This window comes from Microtus oregoni, unplaced genomic scaffold (genome assembly GCF_018167655.1).
Source record: "Microtus oregoni isolate MIOR12 unplaced genomic scaffold, Mior012 000005F_ref0000423, whole genome shotgun sequence".
NCBI classification, from domain to species: domain Eukaryota; kingdom Metazoa; phylum Chordata; class Mammalia; order Rodentia; family Cricetidae; genus Microtus; species Microtus oregoni.
Genome location: NW_024543064.1, coordinates 27,983,705 through 28,007,525, shown reverse-complemented (window position 1 = coordinate 28,007,525; position 23,821 = coordinate 27,983,705). Strand labels below are relative to the sequence as shown.

Genomic DNA, 23,821 nt, shown 5'->3' with positions numbered 1-23,821 from the left:
GCTGAAGACAAAGTGTCTAGCTCTGCCTTCTACCCCGTGCCTTGCCACTCTAAATGATGAGTCTGTTAACAAGAACTGGAGCAGCAGGAAAGTTTGGTGGGGAAATGAGCAAACCTGGTTGGTGTGGACTGAATGTATAGTCCTTGGAATAAGGAGCACAAGTTGAAACCCACTGGAAATGTCACAGAGATGACACGGATCCTAGGTCCCTTTGGGGTGGCAGTATGAACAAGGAAGAAGGTAGGGACTGGAGAGGGAAGGGGCAGCCAGGGAAGAAGCCAGTAGTTGGAAGAGGGTGGAATGTGCTCTTCTGAACTCTGAGTCAGGAAGGCTGACCTCCTGTGTGACCTGGAAGAGGGACCGAGGAGCTGCAGAAAACACTAGTTCTGTCTCTTGGTCAGCTGCTCCTCACATTTTGAAAAGGCCTTCAGCTGAGCCCGGGGCACAGAGCCTGCGTGAGGTAGAAGCTGGGATGACAGAACAGGAAGCAGGAAGTGTAAAGTTTTGTTTTGTTTTTAAAGTTTGGTACTTGGAAGAGAAAATCATTGAGTAGCGGCTCAGGGGCCTTGAAACTGAAGTTTAGGAAGTTTGAGCTGAGCACAGCACAGGGGAAGCAGAGGCAGATGGATTTCCAGACAGCTAGGGCTACATAGTGAGACCCTGTTTCTAAATTAATTAGGGCCTCAAAAGTCTTGACATAGTTCGGGATCCAGCTTTAGGCCCCCGTCAGGTAATGATTACTCTCTAAGGGCTCAGGAGCAAACGTTTGAGAAGTGTGAGGTAAAACCAAACTCCTTCAGAACCTACCGGGCAGGACCTTTGGCTTGCTAATAGCTAACAAAGAAAATCAGAATCTTCTGAATGCTATAAGCTTATGCTATAAACCATTTTTCTTTTTTTTTAAATATTTATTTATTTATTATGTATACAACATTTTGCTTCCATGTATACCCACACACCAGAAAAGGGCACCAGATCTCATTACAGATGGTTGTGAGCCATCATATGGTTGCTGGGAATTGAACTCACGACCTCTGGAAGAGCAGTCAGTGCTCTTAACCACTGAGCCATCTCTCCAGCCCCTATAAACCATTTTTCAAGGATTAGTAGGGCACATTTTGGTAAATACTGACCTAGGCAGAAGAGAAGATGGGAGAGAGGAGGAGGGGAGGAGGGAGGGAGGAGGAGGGGAGGGGAGGGAGGGGCTATGCAATCTGGTGGTAGCTGTCACTTTCCTGTTTGTGCTCCTTAGCAATTAGTTGCTTCTGTTTGCAAGCCTGACTTGCCCCGTTGGTTTCTTCAGGCCATTTAACCGTGAACAGGACAGGATCAAGGATGCTGTGAGCTCTTTGTCCAGTGTACTATGGCTTTATCTCATTGTAGGGTCCTCCTTCCTATGCATAGTTTGTCCCTCCTATATATAGGCTCTATGTTGAAGATTCTATAAGCTAGACTTTTTTTTTATTAGGTTTTAGCTGCAGCCCAGGCTGGCCTCAAGAGTCGCAGCAGTCTTTTGAGGTCCGAGATTAGAAACGGGAGCCACAGCCCTGGTCTCTCGAGGCCAGACATTCAGGAGGCTTGTCCTCCAGAAGTACACTCTTACCTCAGTCGTTGATTGACAGGGATTTTATTTTGGCTTCCAAACCCACTTAGAGGCCCGTGTTTACGGATGGTACCCGCTGCATGCTCTGTGACCACCCTTGCTGTGACCACCCTTGTCCCCGGAACCTGTTTTAAGCATTGCTTTTTTTTTTTTTTTTTTTTTTTTCTGCATGGCATTCACAGGTTCTGCTCTTGAGAAATGGAATCCTTTGATAACTACTCGGTCTTCTTGGCTTCCTAAGCTGCTTAGTTTCTGAGTCAGATGTTAGCCTGATTTTCCTGTTTCCTCCCGATTGTACCTTTGTTTCCTTCAATGTGCAGTTGGCTTACTGGTTGCTTTATTAGAATTGTTTTCTTCATCATGCTTGTCTTACGCAAAAACAAGCCAACCAGAACCTTGCCACACACGCGATCTCACCTTGCCACACTTGAATTCGCATTTCAGGTTCTCATCCTGGTTACTGCTTTCTCCCTGCGGATTGGTGGCCTTGAGAGCTCTGTCAAAACACCATCCCTCAGCATCCTTATACTCAAAGGCTTTCCCCTCCAGGGTGCTGAACAGCTGTTCCTCTGGTGGGTTCGTGTGGCCCATGGTTCCCCAAACTTTATTGCATCTATTCTTGCAGAGAACCTGCCAGGGAATGCTTACCTCCTCTGGTGGCACCACAATAATGCATCCTACCAGCCTGCCCACTGTTGTGCTAAATAGTTGGCAGATAGGAAGAAACCCGGGGCCTAAAAGCCAAAGATATTATTCACGATGCCCTGCATATTCCAGAGTATTGATGGCGAAGAGTGGCCTTTCTTGCACGAAGCAGGTGCAGTGTTGTCTGAGTTCTGCTCCTAGTGTGTTGCGCAGTAATTGGATTATTCTCAGTGGCATTCTAAAAGGAGGGGAGGAGTTCTTTTTCTTTCCTATTCCTCCTCTTTTTCTTTCAGATTTAAAAAAAAAATTCTTTTTCACTTTTTTGAGACAGGCTCTCTGTGTAGTCTTGGCTGTCCTGGAGCTTGCTCTGTACCCCAGGTTGGCCTCAAACTCACAGAGATCCTCCTGCCTCTGTCTCCCAGTGCTATGATTAAAGGCATGTGCCACCACACCTGGCTGAGTATTGAGCGTGACAGATTTTAAGAATAAAGGGGTTAGAAGTGGGTCGGCTTGTGCCTATAGTGCCAGCAGCTCGGGAGGCTAAAACAGAAGCTTGCTGTGAGCCTGAGGCCACATGGTCCCTCCCAGGCCAGCCCGGGTTCCAGTGAGAAATCCTGTCTCCAGGAGACAAAAGAAAGAAACCAGACAGAAGTAAGGAGCTTTGACTCCAGTGTTGAGATCCTTCCTACAGTTTGTCCTCTATTTTAGGAAGACAGATTCTAGTCTTGTTCCTCAGCGGGAATCCTCAGTGCGCAGAGCCGTGCGCTCAGACACACCGGAGTGTTTAGCCACCCACCTTCCATTCTGCACACCGCCATTGCATTTCTTCACAGATCACTGTGCAGCTCCCACAGGATTGCCATTCAGAGCGGGGACAGATGAGCCTGTCACTGCTCGCAAGTGTAGTGGTAAAGTTCCGCTCCTGCCACTCCAGTGTCTGACTTAGTGTCCTTTGGTCAGATGTCACTTCTAAGAACCCTCTGGCGCTTGGAGAACATCAGGGCAAGTTGGTGGTTCTGAGCAGCTCTGCTGGAGGCCAGGGCAGAGCGCTTTCCTTGTGCTGCCAGGTGAAGCCGATTAGTCAGCGTGTCTCCTCCATGACGGCATGTGGCCATGTGTGGTACTTGTGCCTGCCTCATTGCTGAGGTCCTCTGGCCTGGCAGAGGGACCGGCCTGGTTTTATGCACACACTGGTTTTTAAAGTTGGTACTGTAGGAGCTCTGGGTCTTGAGTTGATATTTCTTTGGACTGTAGGTTCTGCTGACATTTTGTTCTTTTAAGAGTGGGAGGGCTGGAGATATGGTTCAGTGGTTAAGAGCACTGACTGCTCTTCCAGAAGACCCGGATTCAATTCCCAGCACCCACATGGCAGCTCACATCTGTCTGAAGATCCAGTTGCAGGGGATCTGACACCTTCACACCAATGCACATAAAATAAAGTTAAATAAGCCATAAAAATTAAAAAAAAGAGTGGAAGAAATTACTTGAATTTTAGTGTTCTCCCTTTCTTTAAATCCAGCTTATTCCAAAAACTGTCTCTTCTTCGAAAGATGATTTTAACCTTGGTCTCATCTTTTTGTTCTAGTGTATACTAACTATGCGGCCCTGGCAAGCTGCTCTCGGTCCTCTTTTGTAAAATGGAAATAAAAATACCCCACTGCGTTGTGTGCAGATCCAGTCAGATTTATGTAATGGATGGTGTCCATCAGTGTGTGTCTCAGATACCGAGCCCCATGTGTGATGGGCGGTGTCCATCAGTGTGTGTCTCAGATACTGAACACCGTGTGTGATGGGCGGTGTCCATCAGTGTGTGTCTCAGATACTGAACACCGTGTGTGATGGGCGGTGTCCATCAGTGTGTGTCTCAGATACTGAACACCGTGTGTGATGGGCGGTGTCCATCAGTGTGTGTCTCAGATACCGAGCCCCATGTGTGATGGGCGGTGTCCATCAGTGTGTGTCTCAGATACTGAACACCGTGTGTGATGGGCGGTGTCCATCAGTGTGTGTCTCAGATACCGAGCCCCATGTGTGATGGGCGGTGTCCATCAGTGTGTGTCTCAGATACTGAACACCGTGTGTGATGGGCGGTGTCCATCAGTGTGTGTCTCAGATACCGAACACCGTGTGTGATGGGCGGTGTCCATCAGTGTGTGTCTCAGATACCGAACACCGTGTGTGATGGGCGGTGTCCATCAGTGTGTGTCTCAGATACCGAGCACCGTGTGTGATGGGCGGTGTCCATCAGTGTGTGTCTCAGATACCGAGCCCCGTGTGTGATGGGCGGTGTCCATCAGTGTGTGTCTCAGATACCGAGTCCCATGTGTGATGGGCGGTGTCCATCAGTGTGTGTCTCAGATACTGAACACCGTGTGTGATGGGCGGTGTCCATCAGTGTGTGTCTCAGATACCGAGCACCGTGTGTGATGGGCGGTGTCCATCAGTGTGTGTCTCAGATACCGAGCCTTGTGGCTGGCGCTCACTTGCTCAGTCACATGTCCTCTTACTGCCCCTTCCTCACAGGCCGCTGTTCCCAAAGGTTCAGAGGTCATCGCTAGCTTTAGAAAGGTTAAAATGTCAAGACTTCTTTGTTAGGAAGTGGTTTGGAAAACAAGGTCTCCTTGAGCCAGACTATAAATTGAGGTTAGATGCAGAGTGTTAGTGCTTGCTGGGGAGGCTGAGGCAAGTGGCTCTATAAATTTCAAGGCCAGTCTGGTCTACACAGTTCAGGGTCTTAAAAAGGTGGGGAAATGTGGGTTGGAGAGATGGCTCGGCAATTAAGAGGACCCACGTGGCAGCTCATGACTATCTGTAACTCCAGTTCCAGGGGATGTGACACCCTCACACCAATGTAAATTAAAGAAACTTTTTAAAAAGTTAGGGAAATGTGATTGGGTTCCAAGAGATCCCACAGAAGTCTTGGTCCCAACCTCCTTAGCCGAACTTTCCTTGATGTCACTGTAACTGGGACTGGTGGTTGTGTATTGCTGGTTTTGTTTTGTTTTGGGGGGTCTGGGTAATTGAGCCTAGGGCCAGATGATGCTAGGCCAGGCCTCTACCACTGAGCTTTATCTCCTGTCATCTTGTTTTTGAACTTATTTATATGTCTGAATAGTTTGCCTGCCTGTATGTCTGTGCCTGGCACCTGTGGTGGCAGGAGACACCTGATTCCTGCATCAGGTACAGCCTGTTGAAAACCACTGTGTAGGTGCTGGGAATTGAACCTGGGGCCTCTGGAAGAGCAGTCAGTCCTCCTAGCCAATGAGCCATCTTTCTAGCTTCTCTTTAAAACAAAACAAAACCTTTTTATTTTGAAATAGGTTCTCCCTAAGTTGTTCAGGGTGGCTTTGAACTCAGTCTGTAGTGTAGGGAGCATTGTCCTGGAATTCCCTTTCCATATCTTCCTGAGTAGCTGAGATCATAGGCCTGAACCATCAGACTACACTTTTTTTTTAAACATTTATTTGTTTATTATGTATACAGTGTTCTGTCTGTCTGTATGCTTGCTGGCCAGAAGAGGGCACCAGATCTCATTCCAGATGGCTGTGAGCCACCATGTGGTTGCTGGGAATTGAACTCAAGACCTCTGGAAGAGCAGTCAGTGCTCTCAACCTCTGAGCCATCTCTCCAGCCCCAGACTACACTTTTAAGTGTATTACAAAAAGAAGACATTTGTGGTCCCCAAGCAGAGGTTGGTGAACACCAGTCCTTGCCACAGGTAATCCTTTGCCCTCATTCTTGGCGTTTTGTAATTTCCCTGGTACCAGGCCACTGAAAGTTACTTCCATGGTGAACATATGGGACACTAATATCCTATAGCTAAAAGTGAGATTTTAATATAATTTTGTATTTTACCTTTTTAACAATCATAAAATAGACACTGTTAGCCCCCATTTTACAGATGAGGAAAATTAAAGCATAGGAACATCTAGCTGCTAAAATCCCATGCCAGGAGGCAGAGGCAGGAGGAGTCTAAGTGTTCTCTGGCTGTAGAATAATCTGAGAGCTCCAGATTCAGAGAGAGACCCTGTTTCAGAGAATAATGTGGCTGCCTGGTGTGGCGGCCCATGCCTTTAGTCCTAGCACTTGGGAGGGAGAAATAAGGTAGAGCCAGAAAGAAGACAATATCCAGTGTCAGCCTCTGCCTTCTGCATGCTCACACACAAGTGCACACACACATACCCTATGAGCATATGCCTGCAAATAGGAACATCCAGTTCTCAAGTGGAGAAATTGAGACTGGAACTAAGGATTGTCTGGATGCCAAAGTCAATGCTTTTATGATAACGTACCAGTTTACAAAGGTCGTAGTCATGACACAGGCCTTTTGGCTGCTAACAGGACTGAGAAATGAAAGGGCAAGTGTGTGTCCTTAGTTCTGAATGTGTAGAGGGATGAGGTGTGCACACAGTGCTGGAGAGCGGTAGATTCAGCTCTGCCGGGCATTGAAGAAGTGGGACCAGTTCAGAGTGCTTAGATTTGTGACTCAAGAGTTTTGATTGTCCATTTGCAACAGAGTATGTATGCTAGTACAGTTTTGGTGTTGAGGAAGGGGACAGGAAGTCACTAGTGATGGGGAAGAAAGGGCAGAGTTCAGTTCTTCCCCCCTAGGGTTTTTTGTTGTTGTTTGGTTTTCATTTTTTGAGACAATCTATGTATAGCCGTCACTGCCCTGGAACTTGCTATCTAGATCAGTCTGGCTTCAAAATTGGGGCAATCCTCCTGGTTCTGCCTTCTGAGTGCTGGGATTAAAGACTGGGATGAAACCAGCACACACAGTTTGGAAAGTGAGTTCTATGGCTGTGACCACCAGCCAATCATTTATTTATGATTATCCGCTCTGGGCTCAGAACCAGGGACTCCCACTCTTTACTGCAGTGTATAGAGTTGAGTTCTCTCCATCTCCCTCTCCTTCCAGAAGAAGCTCAGGCATTTGTTTGTTTTTCTAACTTTTAAGAATTTGTCTCCTGAAGTTCCACTACTTCCTTTTCTGCTCAAGCTTATCTCCTGCACCTGTTCTCCGTTGCTGCTGCCTGAGTGTTGTGATCACCATTCAGAACATTCTGGAAACCTTCTGGACATTCACAGCGTCACACTCCATGCTCCTTGAACTCACCCAGGTGTCTTGGGGCTCTTTAGCAGAGTCCCCTCCACTGTCACATGCCACGTGGGAAAATTAAAGTCAGGCTTAGACATCTTAAGGTTTCTTGAAAAACAAGTTTTCTACATGTCCAGTGGAGTCTCCAGTGACTTTATGTGTCTATTACAGATACTGCCACATTTTGACAGGCAGGCTATGTATGTGTGACCCTTCACTGAAGTTTTTGAGTTCATCTGGTATCTCTACTCGGTAGCCCAAGTCTTAAGCCCTATTTCTGAATATTGCCCTAGTATCCATTCCTGTGCAGCTTCTTAGACAGTGTTCTTGCCCGTTCTGTCTAATTCTCCTTTCTGTTTTGAACTTCTTGAGAGCAAGGAGAGTTGTTGTTCTTGGCACTGAGCACAGTATAATTCTAGAACACAATTCTTCAAATCCATAAATGCTAAATTTTAGTCTTATTTAAAGGTACGTGATGTTGTAATATCTCTTTGTGGCATGACACACTACATTTTTTTCAGCTTCCTGTTCTGATCCTGTTTGAGGCAGTTTAAGTTTCCCTTTCTTGTGAAATTTGTTGCTATTTTAAAATAATTCTGAAAGATACTCGACAATTATTTTCACTTACCCTATCCAGATAAAATGAGTCGATCGTTTCTTCAGTTTATTGTTGGGAGAGAAGGCACCTAGTACTCGACACCACTTTTATTTCACTTTTTATCCCCGCCCCCCTGAGACAGGGTTTCTCTGCATAACAACCCTTGTTGTCTCTGTTTGTAGACCAGGCTGGCCTCAACTCACAGAGATCTGCCTGCCTCTGCGTCCCCAGTGCTGGGTTTAAAGGCGTGCGCCCCCACTGGCTGGGATAGGATCTTTATTACATCTGTGTAGCCCAGCCTGACTTCAGTCCTGAATGCCTCCATAACCAACTTCTGTCCTACCTTTCCGTCCCTTTCCTGATCTCAGTGCTTCCCCACTTTTCTGTTCTCGTGGCCAAGAGGCTTTTATGTGGGTTCTAATCATTAAGTCTTGCTGGGTCTGTTTCATTTATTCAAAATATAAATGGAGTGAGTACCACTTCTGCACAAGTCTGGTCTCTGAAGTTGTTGTCAGTGAGCAAGATAGCTCTAGTCCCTGCTCTCCTGCAGATTACAGTGGAGATGAGAAGCAGCCGTTCGTGCATTTAATTCAGTAAATACTTACTGAGTGCCTGTTTTCCGGGTCCTGCTTGCCTAGCAACTAAAGGGAATAATGGAAATTGTTTAATTATATAATTGTTTACTCCTAATCTTGAACTTTAAGGAAAAGGTGGTATCTCTCCACTGGGGGTTATTTCCGGAAGCACTGCTTCTCAAGCACATATGGATACTTCTTCTTCTTGTAGAAAAGGGATCACATTGCCTGCAGGCAGCCCGTGTACAGTCTCCTGTCTGTTTAAATAGTTAAAGCATTTATTTGTGTGCAGGCGCATGTGGAGGTCAGAGGACGACTTTGGGGAGTTTGTTCTCCATCCACCTTCACTTGTGTCCCAAGGACTGGTCTTGACAGCAAGCACCTCGCCGCTGGTGGCCTCTCCTGTGTACTTTAGCTTACGTATGACACATTTTATACAGTGTAGGTGTTTAGGGAATCATGGTGGTTCTGTATCTGTTCAGCACAAGTACTTTTATTTCTGAGCATTTTCAGTTCATAATTGGCTGAATCTATGACTGCAGATCCCTCACATTCCAAGGGTGGTGACCCCAGAAGCTGTGAGAGGCTAGAGTAATTGTGCAGTCACACTCAGAACCGAGGCGAACGCCAGTCAGGGAGACACCTTGAGGAAGAACCATCCAATAGTGGAGTGAGTTGGCCAAGTACAAGAATTCAGATGGAACAGGGCAGGAAGAGAGAGGGCTTGCTCACTGCAGTCACTTACAAAGTTGTTGGCTGCTATGGCAACTCAGGGATGAGATTCTGTTCTGATCTCTCACTCAGTGATGGACCTGGACCTTATGATGGAGACTGTGCAGTGCTTCCCCTTCAGTGTTAGTTTTGAAGTTTCCATTTGTAAAGTTAGCACGTGTACATGAGAGGACAGTTAGCCATGTAAATGAAGTGTCGGATGAGTGGTGAACTCACAGAATACTGGCCTTTAGAGAAGGGCACTGTTGGGATGAGTGTAGAGGATTGTGGAGGACCTTGGAGGAGGGAGTGAGACTTGAATTAAAGAAGAGAGAGGCTTGGGAGAGCAAAGAACGGAACTAGACATTTCCAGTAAAGGAAGAAAAAGGCACAGGAAAGGGGCAGGAACTGGAGCCACTGAGGCTGAGCGTGCTGTGCCTGTGGGCCTCGGCTGGCCCTCCTGCTTGCCTGGGCACTGGGGCTTTCCAGTGAGGGGCCTCACGGAGCACCAAGGTGCACGTCTGAGTGACTAGTTCAGGGGATACAGAGCACAGCCTGTGTGGCAATGGCGGCGGGGGGGGGGGGGGATTATCCATGAATACGGGAGTGAGCACTTGTGCGAGGCCCTCTTAGAAGTTGGAGAGAAGAAAGCAGGGGAGCGTCAGTACCCCTCCCTTCCCTATCTAGTAAACTAGCTGAGAGGCCAGACCCCTTCTAAACCTTATTTGTTTTGTGTAGCTCTAGAGTATTGGTTCTCAACATACGGGTCGAAAACCCCTTCAAAGGGGTCGCATAAGATATTTATGTTATGATCATAACAGCAAAATTACAGTTATGAAGTAGCAATAAAAATAGTTTTATGGTTGGGGATCACTGAACATGAGGAAATGTGTTAAAGGGTCGCAGCGTTAGGAAGGCTGAGATCACTGATCTAGAGCTAAGTAAGAATGCTGGGTTTTTTGCTTTGTTTTGTTTTTTAGTTTTTATGTGCATGTGGAGGGCAGAGACTTGAGAGTCTGTGAGGGTTAGAACTGAGCTCAGAGCGCGGAGCGGCTCCTCACAGTGGTTCTCATTTGTTTCCTGTGTGGATTGAGCCCAGAACCTCAGGCGTGGTAGACAAACACTGACTGAGCCACAATTGTGGCCTCATTTTTTGTTTGTTTATTTATTTTTTCTTTTTTTTTCTTTTCCTTTTTTTTTCTTAGTAAAGCTCTCAAGTAGCCCAGACTGGCCTCAGGTTTTCTGTATAGCTAAGATGACTGAATGACCTCGAATTTATTGTTTTATATTTGAGGCAGAATTTCACTATATAGCCCTGACTGTCCTGGAACTCTCTATGTAAATAAATGTAAACCAGACCGATACCAGACTTAGAGAAACTGAACTGCCTCTGCCTCCCAAGCCCTGAGATCAAGGCTCAAGGCCACCACCCCTGGGCCAACCTTGAATTTTTGATCCAGGCATTAAGATTACTGGCACACCCGGTTCTTTTCCTTTTGGGAATAGAAACCAGGGCTTCGTGCCTGCTGGGAAAACCCTACCCACTGAGCTGTGTGTTCCCTGTTCCAGTTCTTAGACTTTTAATTGATCTTTTTCAAATCAAAATATTTCATAATGCATGAAAATAAGGTGAAATTTAAACTTGAGTGTCCATAAATGTTTTTGGAAAATGGCAGTGTTCAGTTACTTGTCTGTGGCTACTTTGAACGTGCAGGGCAAGGGTTGTGTAGTAACAGAGACCTTAAAGTCCAAAATATGCTCTCTTTGACACTTGGCAGAAAACTGTCCATCCTTGACTTACACCCGTCCGTGGCTCAACCAATCTCCTTTTCTGAAACAGAATGGCTGCTGTCTCCTCTCTGAGCTCGGTCCTTCTACCCAGGCTTTATTTTGTAATCTTTGTGCCAAGATCCAACCAGGGTTCCCACCATGTCTTCCGTCTTTTTTTTTTTTTTTCAAACTAGTACAGGACTCTGTGTAGTCCTAGCTGTCCCAGAACTTGCTTTGTAGACTGTTCAAGACTGGCCTACCTTTGCTTCTCAAATGCTGGGATTAAAGTTTTGTGTACTGTAGATAGCTCCCACCATGTTTTAAGCAAACACTCTATCACTAAACTGCCCCCCCCCCCCCAATTCGATGGGGCTTTTCAATACTGTCTGTCTCTTCCGGGTGCTCCTTTTTAATACTGTCTCTCTCTTCCGTGTGCTCCTTTTAAATACTGTCTGTCTCTTCCGGGTGCTCCTTTTGAGGCCTTCGTTTAACTTTCCTCCAGGACGTTTTCTTTTGTTGGGTGCTAGGGGTGTAATAGCTCAGACACTGAGATGGAATCTTGTTATACAGCCTTGGCTAGCCTCAAACTCACAGAATTCCTTCTGCTTCAGCCTCCTGGGCGCTAGAATTACAGGTGCGCATCACCCCCTAGCTCTCCTGGGGCTGTTTCCCTCTAAAAGTAAGCCCTCAGCTCAGTCCAGAAGTACTGGTCCTGGCTCTGCCCACTCTGCTTCTCCTTTCATTTCACCACCACCCAGACTCCAGCCCCAGCACTGCAGAGTCTCGCTGAATCATCAGAGAATCCGTGTGTGTGTGTGTGTGTGTGTGTGTGTGTGTGTGTGTGTGTGTCCAGCACTGCAGGGTCTCTCTGAATCATTAGAGAATCCTGTGTGTGTGTGTGTGGTGTGTGTGTGTGTGTGTGTCCAGCACTGCGGGGTCTCTCTGAATCATTAGAGAATCCGTGTGTGTGTGGTGTGTGTGTGTGTCCAGCACTGCAGGGTCTCTGAATCATTAGAGAATCCATGTGTGTGTGTGTGTGTGTCCAGCACTGCAGGGTCTCTCTGAATCATTAGAGAATCCGTGTGTGTGTGTGTGTGTGTGTGTGTGTGTACACGGGGGGGGGGGGGATGACAGTGGTTTTTCCCTGGCTTTTACTTTGTTTACTCTGACCTTTGTTGTTTTGATTGTTTTGTTTTTCACGAGACCTTTTTTCTTTTAGCTGCTGTGACTTTCTTTGCTCTAGCTCTTTCCCGCACTGGCCTACCAAGTCTTACTAGTTAGTGCTTTAGATGCTGCTTCCTCTTTTTGTCTGTCCTTTGTCCTGGGAGCTTTTTTATAGGATACTTTATGTATCAGTTGCTGTATTAAAATACTTTACACAAATTATCCTTAATCCTTTTTTTTGTTGTTTTGCTTTTGTTTTTCAAGCCAGGGTTTCCTCTGTAGATCAGGCTTGCCTTGAACTTAGAGAGATCTGCCTCCTAGGTTCTAGAATCAAAGGTGTGTGCCCCCCCTCCAGCAAATTTTTCTTAAACAGCTTTTATTTTATATATTTTTAAAAGTTCATGCCAGGTGGTGGTGGCGCAATCCTTTAATCCCAGCATTGGAAGGCAAAGGTAGGCAGATCTCTGTGAGTTCGGGGACAGACAGGGCTACTCACAGAGAAACCCTATCTTGAACAAAAATATGTATATATATATATATATATATATATATATATATATAATTTTTAGCTACACATGTGTTTATGACTGTGTGAGGATATTTGCAGGGGAAGTGCAGGTGCCCATGGAGGCCATCGATAACAGAACCTCCTGTGAGCTGCCTGATGTGGATTCAGAGAGAGCTCAGGTCCTCTGTGAAGCAGTGCATGCTCTTAACTGCTAGGCCATCTCTCCAGCTGCCAACAGCAGCTTTTCAAAAGATAGACTCGGGGTAGCTCAGTTGGTCAAGCACTTGCCGTCTTACACAAAACCCAAGGTTTGCTCCTCAGCACAGCATACAAACCTAGGTGTAGTGATACATACATGTATGTATTCAGAAGGCAGAAACGGGAGGATCAAAAGTTTAAGGGCTACAAGTTTACAGTCAGCTTATGCTTCATGAGCCCCTGTCCCAGGGTGGAGAGGTGAGATCTGGACAGCTGTTTCCCCACTGATAAGGTATCCATGTCCTCCATCAGGTCAAGCGGTACCAGTGCACCTTTGAGGGATGCCCCCGCACCTACAGCACAGCAGGCAACCTGCGCACCCACCAGAAGACTCACCGCGGAGAGTACACCTTCGTCTGTAACCAGGAGGGCTGCGGCAAGGCCTTCCTCACCTCCTACAGCCTCAGGATCCACGTGCGAGTGCACACAAAGGAGAAGCCATTTGAGTGTGACGTGCAGGGCTGTGAGAAGGCGTTCAACACACTGTACAGGTCAGCCAGCGTCCTGACACTGAGCTTGGGACTACAGAACACCCTTTCCATGCATATGAAACAAAGCTTTTGGGACTGGAAAGCATAGCTGTGCTTACCTATTTAAAATGCATTATCAAAACCTGCTACTTAAAAATAGGTGTGCCACGGGCTGGGTGGAAATGTTGGCACATCTGTGTGTAGGCTTGCATCGCAGGGAGCGACATCGTGCCCTTGGGATTTTAGTAGCTGGCTTAGAGTAGTCCTCCCATTGGCACAAAGCCTTTGAGATAACTTTCTTCTATCCTGAGAGGTGGAGTTGCCACTTGATCTCTATTTCTTTTTCCATGTTTGTGTCAGGAGACTTACACCAATCTTCAGTAATAGGCATAAAATAACAAAATAAGACATACCATTCTGAAAGTGCCTGATCTTGTTTGATCCCAGAAGCCAAGCAGGGTTCGGCCTGGTTAATATTAGGTGGGAGAAATAACAATGGCTAATGCTGATGTGTGCAAGGCACAGTTCTACGTGCTGGTCCCCAGAACAGCTGCTAAGTGAAAAGAAGTAGAGAGGAGTTGTATAGGGTCAGGGCCAGGACTCTGTCTCTAATTAATGCTCACGGCCACTCTGCTGTCCTCTCTGGGTAGTTTCAGGTGCTAATGTGCACTGGTACAGCGTTCTGGTGCACTTGGTCCTACGGTGCAGTAGGCTGGTACTAGGAGGCTCTGTGCTACATTCAGCATGGGACATTTCTCTGGGATATTTTGCAGGTTGAAAGCACATCAGAGGCTTCACACAGGGAAAACGTTTAACTGTGAATCTCAAGGCTGCAGCAAGTACTTCACCACACTCAGTGATCTGCGGAAGCACATTCGAACCCACACAGGAGAAAAGCCATTTCGGTAGGTCCTGCTTTCTTCTGTTTGTCACTGACCAGGTCTCAGCTGGGATTCTTGGTAGACTCTAGGCAGTTTCAAAGTAGGAAGAAAATCCCTGACCCATTTCCATACTTGGTAGTGCTAGCTTTCCACAGGGTATCAGTGACCACCTACTGCGAGTTGGAGGAATGCCAGAGGACTCAAAAGCATCTCTCCTTGGGTGATGGCTGCCCATTCTGCCTCATTTTTTCCCTGTATTCTAAAAAAGATGTTTGTTGAAGTTGACTTATATGGCAGACTCTTTTCTTTGTACTAAGGAAGTACTGAGATCCTTAGTCAAGGGCTGGGGTTTGTAGCCTGGGCTGCAGAGTAAGACCCAGTGTCAACACCCCTTCCCCTTAGACAACACAGAACATCCTTAGTTGAGTGGGACAGAGCCACAAAGTTGTAGACAGTGTCTGATGCTATCAGCCTAAGTGGCCGGAGCGTGGAGAGGGGAGACCTCTCTAAGAAAGGGGATTTCAGTTGTTTCTGAGCGTGTTCACAAGGGACGGTGAGGGAGGAGACTCAGGGCCCTGCATGCTCTACTCCATTACCTATTTGCTCTTGCTTTTAATATCTCATGTTTGTGTACATATAGACCCACTTTTGTGTAAATTTTAAATGTTATTTCTTTATATTTCATGTCTGAGTGCTTTGCATGTATGCCTTGCTTGCCAGAAGAGGGCATCAGATCCTATTACAGATGGTTGCGAGTCACCATGTGGGTGCTGGGGACTGAGCTCTTGAAGAACAGCCAGTGCTCTTAATCGCCAAGCTATCTCTCTAGTCCCCCAAATCCATATTTATAAGTATGTATCTGTGTGAGTACATGTTATATGTGTGCTGACACTCATAGAGGCCAGAAGAGAGGATCAGCTCCCCTGGAGCTGGAACTAAATTTGCCTCCTTGATGAGGGCAGTAAATGCTCTTGACTCCTGAGCATCTCCCCAACCACATCCTCCACAGTAGATAAGTCTGTACCATCCTCTTTTTTCCTCTCATTGCATGTAACATGTGGCATGGTTCCAGGCCTACAGTAAGTGTTGAGAAGCAGCCTCAGATGATTATATGACATTTTCATAAGGTAATCATTTTGAAAGGATCCCCATAACTGTGTTTTAAGTATTGTTGAAGATTTCCCATAAACAGTGTCCTTGACTCCTGATAAGGGACACTGCTTAAAGTTATGGCATAAATATGCTACCCTTCCATTTTCAAGTTACTTGTCCTCCTTAGCACACATGGAGACAGTTGAAAAGTCTCCAGGGGCAGCTAGCTCTTAGACACCAATGAAATGAAATTGAGGTTTCAGTACCATTTAATACCATACTCAGATACATTCTGAGTCTCAGCTCCTTTAAGAACAGGAGGTTACAGTCCAGTTGGTCACTCTCTGCAGATGCTTATCTACCCCCACCAGATTGCTAGGGGGACTCTTACTTCTATACAAATGCGTGCATTTATTTTTGTGATGATTAAAACAGTTTTGTCTTGAATATTAGAGGAGACCTAGATAGATACAGTGATGATTATTTGTGATTGAAAATCAAAAGGCTTTAAAGAAATGTTCTTTTTAAATAAATAAGATGTTTAGATATAAGAAAATCTATTTGGTCATGTATGTGTTAAGTTCTTGCTATGCAACAGCTAAAGAACTACCCAGACCCTGCCCTTGAGAAAGCAGATAAAAATATGCACACATCTGGCATGGTGGTACACACCTTTAATCTCTGTGGATGCAGAGGCAGGCAGACCTCTGTGAGGTCCTAACTAGCCAGAGCTACGTAGTGATACCGTCTCAGATCAACACCCTCGTCCCAGATGCACACAGAGATGAAGGAATATTGGAAATGAGAGGTGCCTTAAAGGAAGCATGTGATAAATGCATTAGTAGTCCTGAGGAGGTGGAGATTATTCCTGACTTCGATTATCAAGGAAGCATCCGGGTGCCAAGAGTGCAGCTCACCCAGCATTCTGGATTCCCTGGTATTGCATTTTAGTACTCTGTGAGCCAGGAATAATGGTGCATGTCTGTAATCCTAGCTACAGAGTGAGTTCAAAGCCAGCCTGAGATGGGGAGGCGTCAACTAAGTACCGAGAATTATGGCTGCTTCTTAATTACAGCCATATCAGTGCTTTGTGTTTTTTTGCTGTTTTTCCAGTTCCATACATACCATTTTTTTTTCTTATTTTGAGACAAGGTTAACTCTAGCCCAGGCTATCCATGAATTTGTGAGCCTCCTCTTGCCTCAGCCTCTTGGGCACTAGGATTACAGATAAGTATCTATAGTCAGAGGACAACTTGATAGAATTGTTTTTCTCATCTTGTGGGTTCCAGGGATCCAAGCTGGTCTACCTGGCCTAGCCATCTTGCCAACCCACCCCCATGTTTTTGTTTCCCTGTCTCTAAAACCTCTATGACTGATCTGATCTTAGCGTTCCAAACATTTGCTCTAGTGCACACGCACAAGATCTTCAGGATAAAGCTCTCCTATTGGATGACTTTTGTTTGTCTTTACCTAAACAACTTACTTAGGTGTGATCACGATGGCTGTGGAAAAGCCTTTGCAGCAAGCCACCATCTTAAGACTCACGTCCGTACGCACACTGGTAAGTGAAGGCTGAGTTCCGGTTTCCTTTCCTTTTCTTTCTTTCTTGTTTTGTTTTTCAAGCCAAAGCTCTGTATAGCCCGGTTGCCCTGGAACTATCTCAGTAGAATGGGTTAGCCTAGAACTGGAGAGATCGACCTGCCGCTCCCTCCTCAGCGCTGAGATTAAAGGTGTGTGCCACCATGCCTGCCATAGTTTCCGCTTTCCCTTCAGACCTCCACCTGACCTCTCCAGGTTTCTCTTGAGACCTGTAAGACTAGGAAGAAGGCGAGCACAGTCGGCCTGGCCTTCACCTACAGTGCCTGTGTTTCTTTCATGAAGGATCTAAGGACTAATCCACCCTGAAGCCATGAAACCAGACAACCTTTCGGGAGAGCTGTGAGGCATGGCAGCCCTGTCCTCAGGCCTCCAGGCCCAGGCCACGGCCGCTGCGTTCCTCAGCACTGGGTTCTCAGACTGAGGAAGCCTGTGCTAGTTGGTTCATTCGTGAACAGCTCGTGCTCAGACCTTCCCTGGGTTAGAAGGGAGAGCTTGCCTGTTGAGGAAACTAACATGGCTTCTTCCCTCCTGCAGGTGAAAGACCCTTCTTCTGCCCCAGTAACGGCTGTGAGAAGACCTTTAGCACTCAGTATAGCCTCAAAAGTCACATGAAAGGTCACGATAACAAAGGAGCCGTGTACAGTGCACTTCCACAACACAATGGATCAGAGGTGCGTTCTGGTCTCCTGTCCTGATCTGGGCACTGCAGGGCAGCCGTTTGCAGCTGTTGAGTCCTCTGTTACCTGGCGAGGGAGAAAATGGGTCAGGACCTGTGTGCCTCTGCCATAGGAGGGTGGAAGCCAAAAACGTCACCGGCATGGGGAAGAAGGTGCCACTGACTGGCTTTTCAAGGCCTAGGCCTAGTCCCCATGTCATCTCCCCCCTCGCTTCCATGTGTGTTCACGTATGTAAGAATACATATTGGGCAGTACGCTCTCGTGTGCACCGGCTTGAGCTCAGAAGAATACCTCAAGTGCTGCTCCTCAGCTGCTGCCTGTCCCTCTCCTTTTATTCTTTCGAGACAGGCTCTCACATTGGCCTCCCCAGTGTATAGATCACGAGTGTGCACCGTACTCCCAGCTTTAAAAAAAAAAAGAAAGCATAAGTTTGGGGATTTGAAATCTGTGGACTGAGTTGTCATCCCCCCTCCTCCCAAGTCTGGCGGTTTGGAGTTTTGTTCTGAGAGAAAAACCTCATCCCATGGTAATTGTCCTACCTCAGTCTCTCATGTGCTGGTATTGTGGGCATGAAGCCCCATGCCTGGCTTGGAACTCTTAGTTAATGCCACTTTCCCATTCATGACTGCAGTAGGGATAAGTCTAAACCACATTTGGAATGAAAACCAAAGTTGCCTCGCACCTCTGTCAACACCGGAGAGCCAGGCTTAGTCTGGAGGGTTCCCTGCCCCCTTGGTTGTCTGAAGAATAAAAGGTTTGAGAGGGCCTGCCTCGCTCACTGAGCACAGAGGAGGCCCCTGTAAGCTCTAGGAGAGTTGCTTTTTTTTTTTAAGATATTTTTATTTTATGTAGATGGGTGTTTACCTCCATGAACTTGTGTCTGTATACCACCTGTGTGCCTGGTTCTCTTGTAAGTCAGAAGAGGGCATTAGAGTCCCTGCAACTGGAGGTACAGCTGATTGAGAGCCACTGTGTGGGTGCTGGGAACTGAACCTGGGTCCTCTGCAAGAACAGTCAGTGCTCTTAACCACTGAGCCATTTTTCTAGCCCCAGGCTGGCCTGGAAGTGCAGGCCGAGGGAGGGACCTGAGGCTGGAGGGATATCTTGAGTGCTTTTAGTCCTGCAGCCTGAATTTCTCCCCAGCTCCAGGCTAACTTATTCATTGGTCTCCTTTGCAATAATGAAATTCAGAAACCATGAAATAAGATTTCTATTTTTGGCGAGACAGCACACTCAGAAGCCTGTGGTTCCTAGTTTTTAAACAAGCATCCTTTTAAAGCACTCTCAGTGCTGGGTAGAAGGCTCAGTGGGTAATGGTGCTTGCCCCATGGCCTGAGCTTGATTCCCTGAACCATGGTGGAGAGAACCAACTCATGCAAGTTGTTCTCTGGCCTTCACGTGTGTGCTGTGGCAGCCCCCCACCAAACACACATAGTAAATAATGGGGAACTCATATCTGTTGAATGGTAAATACGTGCAGAATCTGTTCTAGGTGCTGCCTCACTCACAACTCTGTGCCGTCACCATTCCCACGTTACTGATTAAGAGCCTTGGAGCAAGGAGAAATTAAATAGCTTGCCAAGGTCTGCATAGCTTGTCATGAGTGTGACTTAGGCAGGCAGTGTGACTCCGGAGCCAACCTCTTAAGGTTTGCCTTGTTAGAGACAAGGTGATGTTAGTTGTGAAGATGGTGGCCTTTGGTGCTCACCAGCCCCAGTTGAAACCATTCTTCTGTCACTAACCACATGGCCTTTGGCAGATTGCTTCTGGACACCTCAGTTTCTTCATCTGAGAAAACCAGGCAAGAACTGCTCTCCTTAGGTCAGAATCAGTTTCTTGTTTTGTAGCAGTGCATGGAGACTTGAACTGCAAACCCTTTGTGTATTGGCCAGGGTTCTGTAGAGAGAATAACAGAACTTACAGAGTGAATCTCAATCTCTCTTTCTCTCTTTCCCCCCTTACACACACACACACACACACACACACACACACACACACACTCACATACACCTTGGAAAGTGCGAGACACCAATAAGTGTTCAGTCCACGAGGCTGGATGTCTCAGCTGGTCTTAGTATACACAAGAATCCTGAAGAAGTAGGCTCTAATATCAGCGAAGAAATGGACTTGGTAGCTGTTGTGGGAGGAAGCAGGCAAAGGAGAGCTTCCATCTTCCATGTCCTTTATATAGGCTTCCAACAGCAGGGGTGGCCCAGCTTAGAGGTGCATCTTCCTACCTCAAAAGATCAGTGGTTCTCAATCTTCCTAACGTTGTCACCCTTTAATACAGTTCCTCCTCATGTTGTGGTGACCCCCCAACCATAAAGTTATTTTTGTTGCTACTTCATAACTATAATTTTGCTACTGTTAAGAATTGTAATGTAAGTTATCTGTGTTTTTCAATGGTCCATATGGAAGGTTTGGTTGACCCTACAAAGGGGCTGAGCGCCACTATTCTAGATTAAAGGTGTGTCTTTCCACCAAGAAGACCTGACTAGAAGTGGATCTTCCCACTTCAAATGATCCAGTTATATAAAAAAAAAATCCCTCACAGCTGTGTCCAACCTTTTTTTTTCTTTTGGTTTTAATTAATTCCAGGTGTGGTCAGTTTACAACCAAGAATAGCTATCACACTGAGCCTTGGGTATACCAGTGTTCAGTCTTGTAAGGGCAAATCTCTGCATCTCCGTTCAGCAGGGGGATGATTCCTGGCCTGAGGCTTAGGGACCATCTGCAGTGCCCTGAGTTTAATCGACAGTGCCAGCCTAGGCCCGTCCAGCCTCCCACTGACATCATTATCAGATAATAATCGATCTTCCACAACCTGACTGTCTGGACCTGCTTCTCTTGCAGCTTTCATGTAGTTCACAGGCAGTTAGGCTTCTCGAGTGGTGGAGCTCCAAGTCTTGGTGACCTCTTCCTTATCATCTTACATAGCCACTAAGACCACCTGTCATCTCTACCAGAATATGTCTAAGTCTAGCTGAGTGTGACGGCTGTGCCTGTAATCCTAACACTTTATGGCTGTAAAAGCAGGAGGATCAAGAGCTCAAGGCCTAACTGGGCTCTGAGAGACAACAAAACAGATAAAAGCCCTGTTTAGAATCCAGTCATTTTCCTGGTATATTCGGTCAGCCTGCTTGTGTGTGCCTGGATTGCCTGGCTTGTGGTATTCCCTGCGTAGTCCCACTGTGTCGGCCCAGGTTTCCACAGGCTGTCCTGCCTACATCAACCAGAGACCTTTCTGTCTGAACCACATTGCAGATAAGTTCTGTTCTCATGGCTGCTTGGCAGCTTCCTGTGTCATCTAGAGTAAAGGTCACAATCCTGTCAGTAACCGTCAAGGCCCTGGTCACTTATCTGACATCATCCACGTCTTATCCTCCCCCTTCCATCATGTCACCCTCTTTGTGGTAAGCCAGGAGACACCCACTCTTCCCTCAGGAGATAACACAGATAACTTACATTACAATTCTTAACAGTAGCAAAATTATAGTTATGAAGTAGCAACAAAAATAACTTTATGGTTGGGGGTCACCACAACATGAGGAGGAACTGTTTCGCCTCGCTGCAGGCTCTGCCAGACACTCTTGCTCCAATGCCTGCTTTCGTTTCTACTCAGACACCTTCTATATGAAAAGTTTTCCCTAACCATCTAAACTCCTGTGTTGGTGAGATAGCTCAGTGGGTACAGGTGATTGCTGCCAAACCTGTTGTCCCGAGTTCAACTCCCCACATGATGGAAATAGAGAACCAGTTTCTGAAAGTTGCACTGCAGATGGCCCCTGAAGCTGAGACTAGGAAGCAAGAAAATAAACACTCTTACTTTTTGACCCCAGAGCACTCCTCTCCTGCGCTGTCATTAGTGGCCGTCACTAGAATGGAAGTCTGCTAAGTACAGAGGTTTGTTTCTTACTGTGTTCCTGGCCTGGATCAGTACCTGATACGCAGGCACTATTGCACTCTTGTGCTTTGGAGCCATTGTTAAAGACAATAAATGTTGCTAAGGATTGAATTGTGGCTCAGCAGGTAAGAACACTTGCTCTCTTTGCAGAGGACCCAGGTTCGAGTCCCTGCACCTGAATGGCAGCTCACAATACTAGTTCCAAGGGATCTGACACTTTTCTGGCTTCTGAATGCAACCAGGACTTACATACATACCACAAAATACTCAGAAACATAAAAGTAAATCTTTTTTGAAGAGAAAAAGAAGGATTTCTTGAACATAAGCCTACAACACTCAGACAAGTGATCTGATTCCCTGGACAGCTCTGAGTGACTGGTGTGGGAAGGGGCTGTAGCTTTATGGGAGATAGGGGTAGGCGGCCCAAGATTGCATCATACGCCTCATTGGTATGCAGTTGGAAGCTCATTGGTGTGCAGTTGGAAGCCCAGGGGTGGTTTAGTCTGGTTTAGTTTTGACTCATCGTTTACTAGGGATTGCTGGAACTGAAAAGCAGGCTTGTATGTGTTGAATGTATACATGGTGGGAGTGTCATTCCCACTTGGATAGAAGCAGGAACCCACAAAGGGCCAGGACTGTGCTACATGTTCAGGAATCCAGAGTTCAGAGTTGCCTAAGCAGCAGGATTTGAATAGTTAACCCTCACCACCATTCCGAGGAGGAACCTGGGGAGCCCATATGGAGAGACACTACTGGAAGGAGAATTGACTGTTCAGCCAGGACATTTGTCGTCTGTTAACTAGCTGTTATCTGTGCAGCATTTTTCTCCTAATTCAAATGAGAGTATTAGATAATATTTCTCCAGTTTACTTGACTAGCAAATTAGTAATGTGAAATCACTTAATAAAAGATGAAAGAAATTAGACAAATATTAGTAATTTCATGCTGTGTTTTTTTGCAGCTTGATTCATAAGGTAATTTAAAAATAATTTAGCCACTGTCTAGAGAGATGGCTCAGAGGTTTAGAGCATTGGCTGCTCTTCCAGAGGACCTAGGTTTGGTTCCCAGCAACCTTATGGAGGTTCACTGCAGTCAGTAGCTCAAGTCTCAAGTGATCCAAAGCTCTTTTTTTCCTTAACCACCAAACACACACATAGTATGCAGATATACATGCAGGCAAAACACACATAAAGTTAAATTAAACTTGAAATGACAACTACTAGTCACTTTAAGAAACAATTGATCATGCTGTCTCATACCTGCAATCCCAGCACTTGGGAGGTGGAGGCAGGATGGTCATAAATTCAAGGGCATGGCTGCCTAGAGAATTGGAAGCCATGCTGGGTTATGTGACATCCTACCTCAGAAGAACTGGGGATGGAGCGGAGGTATTCCAGTAAGAATACGGAAGTGGGCTGGAAAGATGGCCGAGGTTAAGAGCACCAGCTGTTCTTCCAGAGGTCCTTATTTTAGTTCCAAGCAACCTCGTGGTGGCTCACACCCAGCTATGATGAGATCTGTTGCTCACAACCAGCTATGATGAGATCTGTTGCCCTCTTCTGGTGTGCGGTCACACATGTATCCATAATAAATAAATAAATCTTTTTAAAAAAGAATACCAAGGGGGTTTTCTCTGTAAGTTTGTTTTTGTTTTCTTTTTAATGAACTATCTACATAGCCCCCGCTTTGGATGTGTCTGACCTTTTTTTTTTTAATTTTTATTTATTATGTATACAACATTCTGCCTCCATATATGTCCGCACACCAGAGGAGGGTGCCAGATCTCATTACAGATGGTTGTGAGCCACCATGTGGTTGCTGGGAATTGAACTCAGGACCTCTGGAAGAACAGCTGGTGCTCTTAACCTCGGCCATCTTTCCAGCCCACCTCAATGCTCTTAACCACTGAACCATCTCTCCAGCCCCATGTCTGACCTTTCTTAAGTGACATGTACAGACATTTAGAACCTTAAGGACTTGGAAATCAAGTATTTTATTGTGTACTGTGCTGCTATAATTTTTACTTATTTTATATATTTTTTTACATTATGATTTTTTTTTCTTTCACAGGATACAAATCACTCACTTTATCTGAGTGAGCTGGGCCTTCTGTCCACGGATTCTGAACTGCAAGAAAATTCCAGTGCAGTAAGTAGGAGGGGCACTAGAGGAATTTCTGTGAAAATGGGGAAGGCGAAGCTGAAGGTTCCTAGATTTGGCCTTTGGCGTAGATCATTCCTTTGATGGCCTTTTGATCCGAGAAGATTT

At 46.2% G+C, this 23,821-nt stretch overlaps 1 protein-coding gene across 2 annotated transcripts in view; it reads left to right on the top strand.

Annotated features, from left to right (window-relative positions):
* The window catches only part of Mtf1 (metal regulatory transcription factor 1), a 47,302-nt gene that overhangs the window by 6,058 nt on the left and 17,423 nt on the right, over positions 1–23,821 (top strand). For both annotated transcript variants that reach the window (XM_041652093.1, XM_041652091.1), the window contains exons 3-7: positions 13,183–13,421; positions 14,174–14,305; positions 16,861–16,934; positions 17,507–17,643; positions 23,624–23,701. In XM_041652093.1, coding sequence (XP_041508027.1) covers positions 13,183–13,421; positions 14,174–14,305; positions 16,861–16,934; positions 17,507–17,643; positions 23,624–23,701 — 660 coding nt within the window. The remainder of the gene's footprint in view (positions 1–13,182; positions 13,422–14,173; positions 14,306–16,860; positions 16,935–17,506; positions 17,644–23,623; positions 23,702–23,821) is intronic.